Source organism: Coenobita brevimanus, chromosome 55 (genome assembly GCF_032717465.1).
Source record: "Coenobita brevimanus isolate Jiangsu-jjx chromosome 55, ASM3271746v2, whole genome shotgun sequence".
NCBI classification, from domain to species: Eukaryota; Metazoa; Arthropoda; class Malacostraca; order Decapoda; family Coenobitidae; genus Coenobita; species Coenobita brevimanus.
This window is the reverse complement of record NC_137008.1, coordinates 62954545-62974179: the sequence shown is the minus strand read 5'-3', so window position 1 is coordinate 62974179 and position 19635 is coordinate 62954545. Positions and strand designations below refer to the sequence as shown.

The window sequence follows — 19635 nt, the reverse complement described above, 5'->3', positions numbered from 1 at the left end:
GTAAAAATGAAATTTCCCAAAGGCCAAATTTTGTCTTGGGATGTGAGAGAACACATGCCAAAGTATATAGTAACGAAATATTAGCTCAATATTTACCTTGGTAAAGCCATGGATGAACATCAAAGTGTCTGATTCCCTGTTGGAATACAGTTTTCGTTTTCTTTTTCTTTTTCGGTTTCGGTTTTGAAGGCTCAAACATGCTTCCATGGGTCGGCCTTGGTCACCATGGCACTATATTCGAAATTCATCTGCGCAGCCAGGGCTGTATTGAGCAATCGCACTCGGAGCAGCCCAGGCTGTACAGAGCAGTTAACGGGTTAATTACCCACTAAACCATCAAGTGCCATAAATGGTTACATGGTTACCAGCCAGCATAGTAAATGGTTTCCTGGTGTACAGGAAACCATTTGGCTTGTCACTCTGTGTAGAATCACCCATAGGCAGAAAGAAGAGGAAAGAATGAATGAAAGAAATACAGAAGAAGGAGTGCAAAGTCACCTGTGGGCAGAACGATGAGGAATGAATGAAGGAAAGACAGAAGGGGAAGGAAGGAAGACAGGAAAGGGTAGATACGAAGGAAAGACAGAAGGGGAAGGAAGGAAGACAGGAAAGGGTAGATACCCAAAGCAGCACTACATCAAATGAGTGGATGGTGCGCACCCCCACCTACCACTGATAAGTAAAATAGGTTGATTTCAGTCATAAAATATAATGTAAATCTCCATATGTCAACTTCAGACAAGCCACAATTCTAATGCTGAATAACACTGAACAAATAATCAGCTCTTTTTGTTTACCCTCTTTTCTAAATGTCAGTAAATGCTAGCAAATGCTTATCATCATCATCATCATCATCATCATCCGAACCTCCTCTCCCACCCAAGGGCAACTGGGGAAATAATCTCAGAACAATACTGCAGGGCTTCAAAAAATTAATTATATCAGTAATAAAATTAACATGAATGTGGTCACTAACACAAGCAATGGTTTATGATTAAATGCTGCTGAACATTCCCATAACTCTGAATTAAAGCCCAAATTAACTAAATTAATCAAATTTTATGAATATGCTACAAACAGTACTGCAGTGGTTATCCAACTACCACAGACAAACAAGTACACCAGCACTAATATCAGGTGAGCATGTACTTATCAAGACAGCTTAAAATAAAAAAGCAGGCTAGGTATTTAAATACTATGTAACTACAGCACAGTACTGTACATGCTCATTTCACTAATATTACTTGCATGTTACAGCATACTACTATTTCCTGATTACTGTATAGCAGTGAATCTCTGGCTTACTACTCTTACCAATAACAATACTTCTAATGCATTTATAAAAATCTACAGGGCCAAATGCTGCATTCAAATGAATAGTAAAGCCTACACTGTACTATTTATCTATGATAAGATATGAAATGGCTTGTACAGTAAAATTCATTCATACAGTTTCACTGAATATGTTCATCACTAATCCGGCATAGGGAGGAAAAATCCAGGCCTGTACACTCACCAATTAAAGAGGCTCCCAAGCATGTCTTTCTGATCAGTCTATTTCTGCATATGGCACGTTAATGTTTTACTGCATGATAATTAAACAACTTATGTCAATATTACAAAAATACAGACAGGAAGAAAATATAAAACTGTAAAATGATTGTATATTGCTAAGGAAGGGGTACCAGGAAGCCTTCAAATCCCAGGAGAATACTGCTCCCACAACATACCATGGTGATCTCACTGGTGATATGAATCAAAGGAATCAAAGGAAAGGATGCCTCTCACTGTGGATATGAGTCAGGAGACAAAGAAAGCCTCTCAATGGGAGCATCAGTAGGACAGCAGGAAGCCTTTAGTAAGGATATGAGTAAGGAGGAAGGAATCCTCACACTGGGAATATAAAACTATGTAGGAAGCCTCTTAGTAGGGACATGAGCCAGAGGAGAAATTCCTGTTAAAATCCTACCTCCCCAACTCCCCATCCATCTCAAGTACAAAATATATAGCTTCCTTTTATGAAGTACAAGAAGTAGCTATATGAGTAGTTTTGTTTCAGCCATATCCCCAGGGATAGTTAAAGTATCTATCAATGTACATATAATACTATTAAGTGACCACTGTCAACACATGTAAGCATGTTGCAGCCTTTCTAAACAAACAAAGTTTAAACACCATTCATCAACCTAACATTACCCCCTCCCCTTTCAAGGAGAGGGTAAGGCTGGTCCAGGAAACAAGGAAAGAGAGAGTAGTAAACAATGATAATTACAAAAAGCACTCTCAGTGAAATGGGTCAGATACTCATTCACGCAAAATTCAAGCCCCCAAGAATTCTGGCTCCACCTCAGAGGCCTTTGATAAATCCCAATTAAGTTGGAATTTGATAAGCTTCCCAAAGATTATATCCAACCACTGGGCAGCTATCCTCTGACAAGGAACAATTACTAAAGTGTTACCAAAGTGCTGTAACTATCTTGACACCAGCTTAATACAGTATACATGGTATAGGTTTATTTAAAGAAAAAAAAAAAAACTATTCATTAGATATTTACAAATCATCAGCTGTTCTTTCTAAAGGATTCTGAACTTTATAATCCATCCATCCATCCATCATCCAATCCTACATTGCCCCATGAGGAGCACAGGAGCCTGGGGATAGGCAGTTGGTCCCGACATTAAAGATGAGAGTGTACAAACATCAAATCAATTCCTATAATCTGTAATGCATTTAGTACATATGATTTAAAAGACAATATTGTATGATGAAAAAATATTTTAAAAATTATGAAGCGAACAACCAGCTTACATATACAGACTTTCAATGGGTCAGCCTGGTGGTGCCCAATTAAAGCCTAAAATGAAATATGAACCAAAGTCTGTACACACACAACTTCTATATAGTACAGCTGTTAACCCCACCTGGCACACACATGCTTTTTCCAGAGTGTGCCATAAGAAAGAAAATCCCCCCCAAAAAAGGGTGAAAATTCCACAACAAACTGTACCAGAGATGAAAGCATCTGAAGCCTACATCCACAATGCATACATGACTCTCTAGCATGAAAGTTTGAGGCCAAAAGTAACAAAATACCTGAAGGATTTAATTATCTCTCTAACTCTTTCAATACAGTGTCATTATTTTAACTTTGTTCTTCCTACCTGCAGATGATTTTACTCAATGTAGTAGAGACCATTTGTTGTGAAAGTTTCAAAATAACCCCCATTAACTCCTTTACTATGAGAAATGTTTCTTAAGATAAATAAAATCATCTGATAGTAGGAAGAATTAAATACTGCAGAATGAATGCCACCAGACTGATGAAGTTAACCTGAGATGTATCATGGCCTAAAGATATGGACTTCAGAAAAACGTTATGATATGGGTAATATCTTCAAATTAACTTTAACGGGTATTAGGAGGGTAAGCAGGATGAAATAAATTGAGCAACCTAGTGTTGTTATGTGTTAAATGTCACTGCTGATACCATCAGGCAAACTACAGTGAGGCAGCTTGAGAAATAATATGAACAGGAGATAAATGATTTGTGTCTAGTTAAATATAATCTTGTGAGATGATGATGGTACTTACCGTGTGACTGGGGTGATGACGTTGCTTCTGGTCCTTCATCCATCACATCTTCTCCTCCCTCTGTTCCCACACTACCAGCATCAAATATTTCAATGTTATTCCCATTATGATTTCTTTCTCTCGTATGTCACTCTGGGCAAGGACATAACAGTCCATTCCCTGAAGCCCAGCAGTCTTCATATATGTCACAAACCTTCATATGTCACCTTATTGGCACTAATACTCAGTACTAAGAACAATGTATAGATGCTATGCAGCCAGGTATTCTTTATTTTCTTTAACTATGACAACAGATATCTAATTAAAGCCAGTTAATGATAAACCTATTTAATACTGTAAGTTCAGGAACAGCCTCTTCACTAATCCATTCAGAATTATATTGATTCATCATATGCTATCAAAGCCTACTTTCAGCCTGTACCTGTTCAGTTCAGCTCATACTTTTTTGCGGTACCTTGCAGCTCAACTAAACAATGACATCAGCCAACAAAGGACCAGTCAGTCACCCACCACTCTATTATTCCCTTAGTATCCCAATTTAATATCTTAAATATCCAATATGTATCTAGCAAACAACTTTGGAAAAACTGTCTCCTTAATTACTGATATTTTTTGTCAATACTAATTTTATTTATTAATTTATCTTTTTAGTAACAGTGAAATCTATATACTATATATGTTTTCCAATGCTTTTACATAACCTTCTCCAACATCTTTTTGTCAAACTACTCTCCTCATTGCCGCAACTTAATCTTATTAAATATTTTTCATAATCAATAATTAATTTGAATAGACAAATATCAAACTGGCATTTTTTTCTGTTTTTCACCAGCATTTTTTTTCTTATGGATATTATGATCGAATGAAATTTACAATCTAGAAAGACTTTATTTTTAACTTTTTATATGGGGAAATGAATTCCCCAAGCTAGACCCTGACAGATAATACAGCCCCACTTGGTGATGGAAGAGTGCTACCTCTCCCAGCAGGGCAGCTAGCCCAACCATGCAGGGCGCAAGCTCTCAACCCTTCAATCTCTAGTTAGGCACTATACCAATGAGCCACCCTGCCCCCAATGCAATAAGAAAACAAACAAATATTACAATAAGAGACAAAAATTTACCAACTACTCTACTGCAGATATTTCAGAAATAATGTATGACCTTCACCTCCTCTTTGACACATAATATACAGGAGAAACATCTATGGGTAGAGAAAAATACCTATCCTCTCTTTCATCATGAATATAAGCATGCAGAGGAGAGGTGAGGAGAGGAGAGGAGAGGACAGAGAGAGAGAGAGAGAGAGAGAGAGAATGAAATACTAGATGAACTATTAATCCTGACTATACAACTGAATTGTAGTGTGCAGTGACAATTTACTGTAAAGTAGCATTATAAATATTATACAGGTAGTTAATAATGCATAATACTTACACTCTGGGTTGTTCCTGCCCAGGCAGCTCACTAGATGATGCAGAGAGACTAAGAGACTCATTTGAGACTCCAGTTAAAGCTGCAGAGGAGGCTACTGATGCTGTATCACCACCTTGTTTCTGTGACTGGGCAGTGAACAACTCTGGAATATGATATAACAATCACAGTAAAGTTTCATGCATTTTACCAACACTCTGCAATTGCTGAATACACGAAAGTTCTGGTGAAGATTGGCAATTGGTGCTAAGGACTGCAGGAAAAGAAACATTCACAAAGTATGGACAAAGCAGTAGAATTCAGGAAAGGAGTGACAAACTGCAGTCATCCACCAGTTCATTTATTTTAATTATGATTACTACTGTTGTTATTATTATCATCTTGTCTCTATTTCCCACCTGTAGAGGGGGTGAGGTAGGGTAAAGAAAGTCCAAGAAAAATGAAAAAGTACAATAGTGGTAAAATTCATTAATATGCCCAATCAAATGAGTAACACACACATTCATTCACCATTCAAGCCCCCAGAATCTTGGCTCCACTCATCACTCATGTGATAAAATTCTTGATTGCATCCCCATAAGATGCTTCTTCCATGCCGCATGGTTTACTTAATTATGTCACTCTCTCAAAATTTATGGGGCAAATACACTTTCCATTTACTGCCATGCTAAGCCCTTCAATTCTTAGGCATACATACTGTATTAGTTTGTTTTTGTGTTCTCCAGACTTTTATTTTTTATTTCTTTAGCTCAAAACAGAGTTTTTCAAATGAAGAAGTTAGATACAACATTCATTAACCCCTTTAGTATGAGATACTTTTTTTATGTTTGTTAAAATCAACTGAAAATATCAAGAGTAAACTTTAAAACAAGTCACCAAATTCAAAAGGTTAAAAAAGGGGTGCAACACTTGTCACATGCACCTCCAAACATAACTCCTCTTTCCATTCCATCTTGTTTTCTCTTGCATCCTTTTACCACAGCAAACCATTTTCCTTCCCATTTTATAATTATAGTCAAGTTTTCTATACTTCAGCAGAATTAGGTTCCTACTCTACTACAGTCGCAGCGCACGAGTCTGAAGGTGTCATTATCATGCCCTGGCAACCTACTTGTCAACTGTGCGTCCAATTTCATGTACAATATGATACGCATGTGATTCATGTATAATCTATTCATGTATAATAATATTCGAGTATAACATATTCATGTATGATAGTACAATTTGTGTTTAATGTGATACGAAATCAGACACACTGTTGACTGGTAGGTTGCCAGGGTATGATAATAACACCTTCAGACTCACGTGCCATGACTATAGTGCACAATACCCAGAACTGTTCACACTTGCATACTGAACTCACTTAAACATTTCAAATGATACCTTTATGCTTTCAGATAACCATTAAAATTACAAACCTCCTGTGGAACTGGTGGCATGGGCTGAAGCTGCAGATGAAGTCGATATAGAAGTGCTTGTTGACTGACGGGGAAGTGCGCTTCCTCCACCAGTAGTAGCCAAAGCTTTTGCCTTTTCCAATTTTTCTTCTTTTTTACGAAGCTGCACAAGGTCTTGAACCTGTCCAATGAAGAGGATATTTAGATCACTGTAATTACACTGAGTACTAAACTCTTGAACACCATTATGTTTACATAAGAACCATACTTCCCTACCTTTTAATGCCCTCTCCTTACTTTTTATGTCAGCTGCCTATACTCTGAACTTATTAAAAAAAAAATCAAGGCAGAAGAGATATTATCATCATCCATTCTCATCATCCATCATCATCATCATTTTTGACATTAATGAACTGGTGAGATATGATCAAGAAACTTTCTTATCCTGTTATCAACAGACTTCCTGAATTAACCCTTTTCATGAACCAAATTATTTCATCTCTAATACACTCTACACACAACACTCACATCCCTCAATAATCCCAGATCCATAACTCTTTAACTTTCTGTGCTAATGCCACATCAAACTCACACCTATTACGTTCATATGGGCACTAAAACACCTTCATGCAATCCTCTTGCAGTCTACACACTCAGACCTCTGTTTAGTATCTTCATAGCACCAGCTACCTTTCTCCCTTGTTTTATTTTTATTTTCCACTTCTTTTGAACATTCACAGTACCTCTCTTCTATATTACTGAGCCAAGGTGCTTAAAGTCATTCACCAATTAGTCTCTCTTCAGTCACTAGAACATCACAATGAGAGTCACCTTCTCTCAATAACCATCACATTACTCTTTTCCACATTTACTTTCAAAGATATTATTCAGACATTCACAAAGCTCTGAACCAGTCTCCATGCAAAGATCCAGTTCACTATTAGCAAGCAGCAGGGCATTATCTGCATACCTTTGCATTCCAATCTGTGACCACCTGAGCAATAAGCCTCTTGATTATGGTAACCTGGTCTGTAATGGCAAGCATGGTGGAGGTAAGTTCCTGGGTGGTTCCTGGGGTTGGAGGATGCAGCCGCCGTGCTTCCAGGGTGGGTGATGTCAACTGAAGCTGCGTTGGTATGGGAGGAAAGTTTGTCAAAATCATCACACCTACTATTCACTAACCTTCACAGAATACTTTTGCATTTTTTCTCCACTATTTACCCACCTCACTAATTAACCCTTTCATGCACGGACTCCAATCGAATCATTAAATACCATCCTATACAACACAGCATGATGCACATCGTGTCAAACAAAGGAGGACACAAGTTTCCGGCTGATGTGTCATATATTTTTTTTTTTTACCCGATTCGTGTCATGGTGCACTTTACAGGTTGTTAAACAATCTGACAACTCAAACCACCTGCGCCTGAGAGGGTTAATATATTCAGGCCATAATGTGATGCTGGAAAGGGACACCTTCAAGCAGTGACATCAGTTTAACTAGATCAGTTCTACATATGCTAATCTCCTCCCTCCCTATCCTTTGAAATGAGAATGGTGGGGCTATAGAAGGGAAACTTCGGCCTGCAGTCCATTAGTTTCATGTCTACCTGTGAATGGGGCTACAATGAGCCATAATGTATTGTACTGCATTTTATTGGAACAAAGCATGACTCACTCTGATCTCAATTACATATTAGTGCTAATTACTGAAAATTCACATTCTTCGACATTATCTACTCTTCACTATTACCGGGTATCACACTATAGTAAACCTAACTGGATTTCATTTCACACATGAACACATCAATACCGCAGTATCCGTCAATATCCCACATAATCATACATCTCTCAGTCACACAGAATCATACAATACACACACTCCCACCATTTTACACCACACACACACACACACACACACACACACACACACACACACACACACAGTATAATACATCTACCCACCAAACTGCATCTTATTTATTCATTATATTGCACCAAACTCATTCATTTTAATACGGTACACATCTTGCACTAACCCAAACACTTATCCCCAGCACTCCACTAAATACTTGCAAGTCACATTACTGTATATCAAACCTGCTCCCAACATTTTAATACATTTCAAAATTTTTATTCAAGACCACAAAGCCAAAAAATTAAACACAACTTTCATAATCTGAACACATAACTTTGAACAGTTAACCTATATGGTGCTTGAAGGAGGGCAAATATAGTATAGTAGTTGTTGCTGCTGCTGCTGGTGATCAACCCAAGTCTCTCTAGCCAAGCAAATCCATCAACCACTGGCAAGCAACTGCTCCTGCAGGGCTGTCTTGTGCAGTGAACCGATGTTCCCATGTGGCTGACAGTGCACTGCCACAGTGAGTCGCAAGGAATTGTGTGTAGGTTTGGTTTCTGGATGGATACCACATTTGTGTCCCTTCACCCAGTTAACAGAGGCATCATAGCAGACTCCACTTCACCCCACAATTTGGTTATATAGTTACCACCCAATATTGTAAATGGTTTCCTGGGTTACAGGAGACTATTAGCTATATCACTCAGTGTAGAGTCATCTGAAGTGGAATGAGGAGTAATAAAAAGTAATGGGAAGAAAATGGAGAAATTAGGAAGAGACAAGGTCAGACACAGTCACAATAAGAAAAGGGAAGGAAGAAAGCAGCAGCACTACATTAAGTGAGTGGATGATGGTCATCACCACCTACAAGTATAGCAGTAAAATGACTAAAAATGGAATACATATATACAATACCTCCAGTTCATGAAAAATAAACCAGTGAAATGTAGGTACCATACAGACATCCTCTTATGCATTTCTAATGTTTAATACAATTCCAAAATTTGTAAGAAGCTTAAAGTAACCAATTAATACAGTCAGGCCTTGCTATATGTTTGTTCGCTGAGTGATAAATTGATATAACAATGAACTAAAAGTTAGACCCAGTGTCGTGACAACTATTGTGAAATGATTGTGAAATTGGCTAGAATGATAATTGTGATAGCCATGTATGACAATCCTGTCTGTGCATGCTGCCTAGTGTGCATGGTGACAGTCAGGTGTTTGAACCAAATGGCCACCCAGTGTTTACATTCACTGTGACTGTCTACTTTTTGTTCCATTTTGAGCATGCAAGGCCACTGAAACACCACTGCTATTGCTAAATGACAGTGCACATGTGTTACAAACAGTGCATTGTGTGAAATTAAGTGATAATTTTTTGTGTATGAAATACTGAAACTTGCACAGTGAAATAATTAAAAGGGAATATTCTTTTCAAATATCAAATATTTCAAGACACTGGATGATCCAGTTACATGGATGGACACCAATGACTTCTTAATATCTCACATAACTTAGGCTATTATATGATTTTAAAAAATATATTACCTGGATGCTCTCAATCATACCCCTGAAGACAGAACGCTGCTTGTTCTGGTGCTCGCTAATTTCCACAATCAAAGGTTCCCAACGACTTCCACACTCTGACAGCAAAGTTGTCACTTTCTCAAGAATTGTAGAAAATACTGAGTATCCCTGAAAAGAATCAGGATTTGCAAAATGCTGCTTTCTTTATGTATCATCATCCTAACACAAATCTCACAGTTATATACATGTATGAGGTTGGGAGATCCAAAGCATGGATCCCTGATCTCAATTTTGCCAGCATCCATCAAACATCCAGTAACACAAAGGAGAGGGACTATATCTGAGGCTCACTTCTTCCAAGTCATTCTCCCAATGCGCTGTGCTCTGGTTCTCCACAACCCACATGCTGTACCTAACACATGGCATGCAACTTGGTCCATTTGAGTAAACTCACGGGGCATGCGACCTACCTCATATGAGTGGGATTTTTAATAATTCAACACGAAGTTGCTAAAAAGGGCAGCATCAGGCAGTTCTTATGGGATATTAGGCTTCTCTCATCTCTCACCCCCAACCCTTTGATTGATCCCCCAAAGTAATAGTAGCCGCTATGAACAAAATTTAAGCGTTTTCTGATCCAGTTGCCATGGTGTCAACCCCAAAGAAAGACTCAAACCTGTCCCTTAAAAAATAGTTTTTGACTATAAAATAGTATGCAAGGCCAATGGCTATGGGAATAGAAGGAAAGACTGAATAAATTATTGAAAGTAGCATGTCACACTCAAGTTATGGCTTATTGGACTAACTGGAAACTCAATGAGGATTCGGCAGGAGTGAATCCCACTCACACAGTTGCTGGTTTCCCACCAACTAGGAAATTTCTCATCAAAATAACTCCAAAACCATGGTGAATTGAGCAAAAATATTTCAGGGGTACGTGTGTAATACCATTTCCAATACGATGATGTACATCTGAAGTCATTTTGCAATGGTCACTAAATTAGCAATACTGCCACACCACAGAGCCTGTTTTGCAAGCTCCTGTTGCAGTCAACAAGTTCAATGTGGGAGATGGCTAGAATGACAAAGGTAATAATTCTCTTTATAGCTAATATATAAGTGAGCTTTGTTACTTTATGGCAAACATTTATTATAACATGGCACAATTTCACAGTAAAACTGGCAATGACAGGCAATTAATATCTGATATTTATATAAACTTCAAGACTTATTATACCACACCAGAATCTAACAGCTTTACTTCTACTGCTTCATTTTCCATTTGACTAATGTTTTCTATGATCATAACTGCCAAGCTTAAGTGACAAATTGCCTAGCATTTCAAAATGGCATCACTAACAATACAAAAAAAGGAACAGAGAACAGTACCTGCATAGCCACTCCCTTGATAAGTTCTACCACTGAGGTCTGAGTTACTGGGGGTAAACACAACTTCATTTCAGATGGGGGTAGAGCCACCTCTCGCAGTGTGATACTGTAGTATCTGAAAATCAGGGATGCTCGGTAGTATCCTTCCATTAGGCAGACCAAAAACTGAGTAATATTATGTAAGGGTAATATACTATTTAAGATTTTTTCATACAATACCAGTAGCAATGCCACTGATATATTCTTGCCAACTATATTCATTCATTCTGTACTAATAAACTCAAGTCATATTCACCACTGTTCTTCTCTTGTCATTCTCATTCAATAGATTTTCAAAATTACATTTTCCAACTTCCCCTTTACTTCTCTCTCATCTGTGAGCATAATTTCACACTCATCCTTCCTACTTTACTTTCTCCCATGGTCATCTCTGCATTTCAAAACCACTTTCTACAAGTTTATTGTTTTAAGAAAAACTTGCAATAAATAACCTCCTAAACTACAATATAAAAAGCCTTTCTTTCACTCTGACTTACAGTATATACTTCTTACTCTCAGATCATAAACTATATTTAATCCAAACTCCTCTCTTGCATCCACCCCACCTATCCATTCTGTACGTCCTCCACTCCTCTTACAATTTTTGTTTACTGTTCATCTCACGTTATGACATTCTTCCAACAGCATAAACATATTCACTAATCTTAAAGAAATACTCCTTGTGTACTTTCCAAAATTTTCTAAACCTATTTGTTCCTCAGTCAATAATTACTATAATTTTCATGATCAAGATCATAATCCCACAGAATATGGACTCTGTTCAACTGCTGTCTTGGGAGCAATGAGTTTAGTCTGTTGATTAACCAGGCTGTGAAGAAAATATATCTATATTATAACTGTCTGATTTCTGTATATTCGTTGGTCTGTTTGTTACTTTAACAAAGCAAAAATGGTGCAACATGGCACAATTTTTGTTAAAGCAAGGTACCATTAAAATGCTCTAACTTGAAGAATAAAACAATTTTCAGTCCAATCAGGCCATTTGTTCTCAAGTTATGACTCATTTCTGGCCCTTTGACATAAAGGCAGCCTTTAAGCAAGTTACTATAATTACAATAAAAAATGGAAGTTTGATTAACAGAATAATGAACAGTTTGATAAAAAATTCTTGAAGCTGATTAATAACTGATCACAATTTATCCTTTCAATCCGAGATTACTTTTTATATTATATTCTTGCTATCTACTGATGATTTTGTTGAAACAAGTACAGTAATCACTCACGTATCTGAACCAGCATTATATGAACCTCGACACTTTCCGAACCTCCATATTGAATAATTAACAAAATTACTAAATAATAACAGGTACATGAAAGAATGATATCTTAATTTCGCCCACGTGGCGAAACATGTGCAGTGGCTGGTAGCTGGTAAGGCGAATCATAACAATAACAAACACCCACACCACGTTGCTGTTATTCACGTCTCATACGTTTTCCTCTTTTAACTCTTTCGGGTGGCAAATAGGTATGTATGTCCAGTCTGAAAAATTGCATTTTTGACCAAAAAAAAAAAAAAATTAAGGCTTGTAAATTTAGAAAAAAATATAATATTCATGCATAAGGAAATAATGCACATCTCTCTACAAAATATTAAGGCTCCACTTCCTATACAAGAGCTGTAATAACAATGGGAAGTTGCATAGCAAGTGGTGTCTGGTGTCACAAATAAATGCATTTCTGTATACAAAATGATAGAGAAACACTCCTACTAAGCTAAAATCATAAACCTGCATTTATTTCTTCTCAACTGGAATGTCCAATATCCAGGAAATCAGTATATGTTGAGAGAAATACTGATAACATTCACCAGCTTCCCACCCCAGGTTTGAGATGGGAGCAAATAGGCGAGCCACGATCGTAGCCAGGATACCTGTACCGATAAAGCCACGATCATGGCCAGGAGACCTGAAAGGGTTAATCAGCGCTCAATTAATTATGTGTCATGCCTCCCACTGATGAAGCAAGAAGTGATGATGATGACAAACTTGCTGCCCCTATGCCTAAGGCTGGGAAAGTCAGGAGTGCCTTTGAGACCCTCACTGATTACTGTGAGCACCCAAATGCTAAACCACGCTTCCAAAAGGCCTCAAGCTCCCTCCGAGACCTTCGTGGCCTGTTCATCAGAAGTCAGAGCAAATGGGCATTCAAGCAAACAATACTCGACACCTTCAAGCCGACCACTCCTGTATCATCGTCTACACCATCAGGCAGCCAACCACCATCCATCTCAACAGCACCTCTTCCAGCCACAATAAAAATAAATGACAATGACAGTGAGAAAGAGATTGAGGAGGAAGGCTTGTAAATTTGTGAATAATGTAATGAACCTATACTGTACAGACAATTGTATGCCTAAAATACTATATTTGTCATTATCTGAATTTTTTGCATAATCTAACCCTCCTTAGGCCCAATTAGTTCAGACAGGCAAACAACTACTGTATAAGTTTTCTGAACAGGAATGGTTAGATACTGCCTTCATTAACCCCTCCACTGGTATGACAATTGAGGCTTACTTGAAAACTGCAACTTGATTCTTTAATCCGAAGTACTGGAAGTGGTCATGATGCAAGGAGTGTTGACAGGTAGGGGCACCACGCCGGGTTAAACTTCCACCGTAGAATCTCAATTCCAGGTACTTGGCAAAAGACAAAGACCAGGTTTCCAAGGACATTGACCGAACAGGTGTGACCTTAAAGACGGAAGAAGATGGGAGGATAACATACAAAAAATCATTACTGTATATCTATTCCTATTTTCCTTCATCCTTTATTGCCCAGGCAAGGGCATCTGGGCACGGGGCTAAGCTATCCACTCCAGACAGATAAGGTACGGGCACCCAGTCGCTTGACTCTGATGTTATATGGGCCATAAACACACACCAACCCTCGGATTTAAACCTTTATGGGTCGTATAATCTCATTTTCGTCATCATGAAATTTTACTATTCTTACCTGCTGGCACACTCTACACCAACTCCACATGAGAATGGAGCCGGAGTTGGGGTCATCAAGGGGTGTGTCTAAACGTCTCAAAAGGACATCAACACACCCAGTGTCATGCACAAACTTCCTGATGTGATCCACCACTGCTACAGAACACTGACTGGACGGACAGGTGTAAGTGGGGCTAAAGCAGTACCGTTCTAGGAAGGCCCCTAAAGGAATGTCATTTCTTCCATAGAAATCCATTGTTAGAACCCTGAAAAAGAAAAATATACATCATCATCATCGTAATTATTATTTCCCTCTAACAAATGGGGTGAGAAAAAAAAAAAAAAATGCATTTCTGTTTGACCACAATCCCATTTTCCCCTCCAAGTGAGAGATGGAGATAACCACCAGACCCTTGACCATGATCAATGCCAATATTTTAATGGTCAGACTCAATGTAGCCCTACGAAGAGTAGCTGTGGCCCAGATGTTCACAGCCATGCTAAATGGTTTATGGAGGGAGAAATAATTCCCAAAGATTTTAAATAAATGATCGTGCAGTGCACAGTACTTGACCAGCTTACAGTGCATGGACAGTTCCTGCCATTGGGCAACAAAACTACTGAGGGTTACGGTACTGTAATTATATATAGTACACATATAGTTTTTTCTTTTATGTAAGTAAAGTAAGGCCACAATGTCTATACTAAAAATCAGTTTTTTCCAATTAAAAAAAAAAAAAGTCATATTCAAGATCTGTTCATTTCAAGATGCCTGGAAACACTGAGGAAGACAGTTTCAGAGTTGACCTGTTGCGCACATGAAGGACTGGGAATACTGGTTAACTCCTGCATTAGAGAGTTGGATAGAAAAGGGGTGAGATTTTTCGGCCAGGTGGGTGTTCCACATCCATCATGACTGAAGGGATGCAAGTGGTGAGTTCAGAAAATCAATGGCCAATAAAACTGCAGTAGTAAAATGTAAAAGATGCAGTGAACAGAGGATGATGGGCATCAGTAAGAAGGGAGTTTGAGACAAAAATCCTTTAACTCCAATCCCCTTAAAGCTGTGTATGGGAAGCTCCCTTATTCATGGAAGTTATAATCTACAGAGGAGCACACAAGACAGCTGCACAAACTCAGCAACATGGAACTGGTTTAACACACTTAATGTCCTGGAAGGAGCTTTTGTACGTGAGGTAATACGATTTTCCATGATAGGCTCCGAGAGAAACTCCAAGGACAATAGGAGTTGCCTATTGTAACATTCATTACTGTTTATAAAGGCTCCAATATGATTGCATATGTTAGCCTTGGTCACATAATGGCAGTTCTCTATGCTACTTGATCTCTGGCAGTATCCCTATTCAGTTCCTTATCTCTGAGTTTCACACATTCTGACCTTGCCCCAGATCTTTTTCAATCTCCCTCTTGCAACCCTACCCTCGATATCCACACTTCTCACTTTTGCACCCATTTGTCATCCTCCATTCTCTAAACATGCCCAAACCATTTCAATCTACCCCTTCTCACCACCACAACAACACATTAAATTCTCACCCTTCCCCTCAACTCTTCAACCTCAATCCTAGTCCCTAAGAGCTATTATTTTGAATGCCTTTTTTCTCAAAGAAGGCACAAGGAGGATGGACTATTATTCTATAGGCTGAGCACTGCATGTCTCTATCTCTTGGTATAATAGAAAATTGGGTTTTTGGCCCACATTAATTTACAGCCATACATTATACACATCACAATGATAAAAGTATAAAAACAATTACAGATGAGATTAGAGGAAATACCGAGCACAGCAAAGCTGGTACAAAACTGGGGTCAAGAGCTTTTACCTATTAACTATAGTAGGTGACCAGAATATACATTTGATAGTATGTAATAGCACCAAACAAGAGAAAGCAGAGTATAACAATGGGAGTAACACTGCTCTAAGTGTGACAGTAACTGGTTGAAATAGTGTACAGACCAGAATGGAAGGGTATATTGGACAAGAGCCATCAAGTAGGGATTAAAGAAAAACAAGGCCCTATGTAAACATGGAACACAGATTTACAATAGTATGAAACTGTACATAATATATGAAATGCTGACAGTTCAACTGTTGTGCTCTCCCATTCCTATATCTGAATCCCACTCCACCCATTTATTACGAGGAGTGGGAAATCCAAGCGGAATGATGACAATAATGAGCTATGAATCCACCAAGTAATGTAATAACAATGCCAAGCAACTGCCAGAATGTGGTTTGGGGCACCTTATCCCTATCTTCCTAACATCTGAAAGCAGAACTGCAGTTTTTAATTATTAAGTACAAGGTACACAACCACTACCTGCCTAAAAGTCACGTGAAACTGTCTATTGAAAGGATATAGCAAACGCGAATGACAATATGTCTTTGCAACTCTAAACCTATGAGCAGCCCGCCAACTGCCATTCAAATAAAACTGATCAAAAGTAAGAAGCCAATATACTGAAATTTCTTTGAAACAAAAATAACTCAGTAACGTACAATGACTATACCCAGTACTGTTCTTACCTATTACAGTATACAGTGTACCTCTCTCTGTAGACTTTCTTGGAATTAAAGTAGCTTTCTTACAATTACAGGAGTTCCACTGCAACTACATCACCCAAAATCAAAGCAAACTTTACTTACCAAGGATTAACACAGAAAACAGGTGACTCTGACTCCTGAGAGTAGCTGGAGAAGAGGACAGAAAGACGCTGGTGGTTGAAGGGATGGAGGGCATCATAACGGCCATCAGGGGTCAGCATCATGCCACTCTGCCCACTCCACAAGTTGCTTTCATTGATCTGTTTGCTCCCACTGCTTGATCCTGCCATATGATAAAAGATGAAAATAATCAATTCATTATAATCACAATCATCCTTCAAATCCAATTTCCCACATTAACATGGAGTGGGAAGATCTACAGCATGGTTCTACCAATGAATCTTAATACAGCACTCTAATGATTCAGGGTTAATGTGGAATTATCTGTTACTATTTTATCATTACCATTCTGAAGGCAACATAAATGGTATCATACAACCCTATACTGGTAATTTCCCTTGTGAGGTTACAACCCCCGGCTAGGCTACTGAAGTCCTGTATTTTAATGGTAGCTAACTGAATGGTCTAGTTACCCAGCTTATCCTCCCAAGTGACATATATACCAGTACATTCATTCATTATCTAATCCAGTGTTCCACATACTTACATAATTATATATATATACTGGAGAGAGAGAGAGAGAGAGAGAGAGAGAGTATTCATCCTCCACCCTCTCAACATACCCAAACCAGCTCAATCTACACCTCCTCATCACAACACTGATACATTCAAGTCCTATCCTCTCTTTCATCTCTTCATTCATAGTCCTAGGCCCCCTAAGCCTAGCATTCCAGGAGGTATTACACATCCATACAGCATTACACTTCTAACGTATGCTACATACAAAGATCCCTTGGTATGGAGGAAGAGCCCTCTCAGTTTGAGAAGCAACAGTTCCCTGAACTTCCTCCAACTACTCCTTACCCTAGCCATAGAGCAAGCTCCAGCCCCACCTCCAGCAAATAAAATTTCCATCAAATAACAAAAATCCTCTACACACTCAACAGACTCTACAGCATGATCAATTCTTTCATGCCTGACAATCTCTACATGCTCTCCCCAACATACCACACATATGAAATTAGCATCATTTCACAGTCTACCATTCTATACATCATTATCATATCACTCTAATCAAACTTCTCAACATGTGAACAGGTGGGTTGGGACTGGAAACATCAAGACAAAGGTACAAGAAACTATATACAATGAAATGAGCAAAACATCCATGCACTCATCAGAATGTCCTAGAAGGAATGCTTCTCACCTGCCAAATCCATGGGAAGTCCCTCAACAACTGCCTGGCCAGAGGAATTTCCTTTATCCTTAGCCTTTAATGGGGATTTCTCACACTTGCAAATGTTTCTCATCTGTCCTCCACGAGCCCTGAAGTCAGCCAGCATTGCTTGGAAGTCCTTATCATCCACTTCTTTTGTTAATTTTAACTTTGTGAATTTATGAGGAGCTTTAATCTCTACATTCTGGTTTTCATCTTTTACTTCTTTAGTTTCCATCTCAGAGAAACGTGGGCGTCTCCTGAAATGATCTTTCTCAAGCTGGACCGAAAAATACAAATCCTTTTGGAAATAGCGGCGCAGAATACAGTTTTTTCCTAATTCTGATTCAAGGTATGGAACACTGTATTTCAAGTACGGAGAACATGAAAGAATAGTTTCATCAAGAACTTTCCTAAAACAACTTGAGCTGGAAACTTCAGCAACAGGAAGACAACTCTGGGACAGTTCTAATGGCCCCTCTTGAGGAGACACACCAGACTTGAGGTATGAATGAAGAGGGTCACTGAAGTCACTTATTGTTTGATACACCTTTTCCTTGGTTGGTACGTCCATTTCACTACTTGTACTTCCTATATTTCTCTCAGATCCCTCAGACTCTGGCAATTTTGGAACTGGTGTACCTCCATACTGGGAGCTACTTCCACACTCCTTATTCTCATCAGTTTCACCACAAATAACATGATGATCAGTAGAGTCTCTGATTGTGGGATATTCTTCTGATACTCCTTCAGCTGTCTTAGTTCTGGTGTTATCACCATCAAACACAGGTTCTTCAAGGTCAAAGCTCTCAGATGGAAGTGGTGCTATCAATGTGAATTCATCCAGCAAAAATGCTCTTTCAAGCTTCCAATTATAAACCGCATATATCATAAAGTACATAATTCTCTTGACCCGTTTCAGCTCTGAGTTAGTGGCCCCTCGAAGGATAACAGTACAGCCAAGGTGTGTGGCACAACCATCAAAAAACATAAGTGTCTTAGTCTTGGGCTGTCCTTGCACGCTGTATGATCGTATGTAGAAGTTGTGACACATGCCTAGAGTGGGTCGTGTTAGCTGAGCATCTACGGAAGAAACCAACTCTGCCTGTGCACATCTTGCCACACGCTCCATTACTGAAGGCTTGACATTCATCACCAAAGTGATTCCATGAGCCTAGAGAGAAAATGGTGAAATGCAGGACAACACTGCAAATTATAAAATACTGATTATGATTATGATGATATAGTTACACTGTAGAATAATCTCTAGAACAAAGAGCTTTACAGAAAAAAAAAGTAGTAACTTTTACAAATTACAGCAAGAAACTGTTATACATATCTAATTACTGATACAGAAAAGAAATTATAAGACAATTTCATGACCTTTTTTATTATTATTAACTATCGTGCACTGACAATACTGGGAAAGAAACTGGCTTATCATCATCATAAATGGGATTGATGATGGTGATTACAAATTTCCTTTCTAATATTCTCTTTGCATGAAAAAACTAAATGAACACTCAATAT

At 38.5% G+C, this 19635-nt stretch overlaps 1 protein-coding gene across 1 annotated transcript in view; it reads right to left on the bottom strand.

Moving 5' to 3' along the window:
* fab1 (1-phosphatidylinositol 3-phosphate 5-kinase fab1) overlaps nt 1-19635 on the bottom strand; it is a 72994-nt gene that overhangs the window by 31705 nt on the left and 21654 nt on the right. Inside the window, exons 14-23 of the mRNA XM_080273757.1 lie at nt 18097-19279; nt 16872-17052; nt 14223-14469; nt 13785-13960; nt 11206-11320; nt 9838-9984; nt 7393-7548; nt 6444-6603; nt 5029-5170; nt 3593-3663 (exon numbers count right to left, since the gene is read on the bottom strand). Of these exons, the coding sequence (XP_080129883.1) occupies nt 3593-3663; nt 5029-5170; nt 6444-6603; nt 7393-7548; nt 9838-9984; nt 11206-11320; nt 13785-13960; nt 14223-14469; nt 16872-17052; nt 18097-19279 (2578 nt within the window). The remainder of the gene's footprint in view (nt 1-3592; nt 3664-5028; nt 5171-6443; nt 6604-7392; nt 7549-9837; nt 9985-11205; nt 11321-13784; nt 13961-14222; nt 14470-16871; nt 17053-18096; nt 19280-19635) is intronic.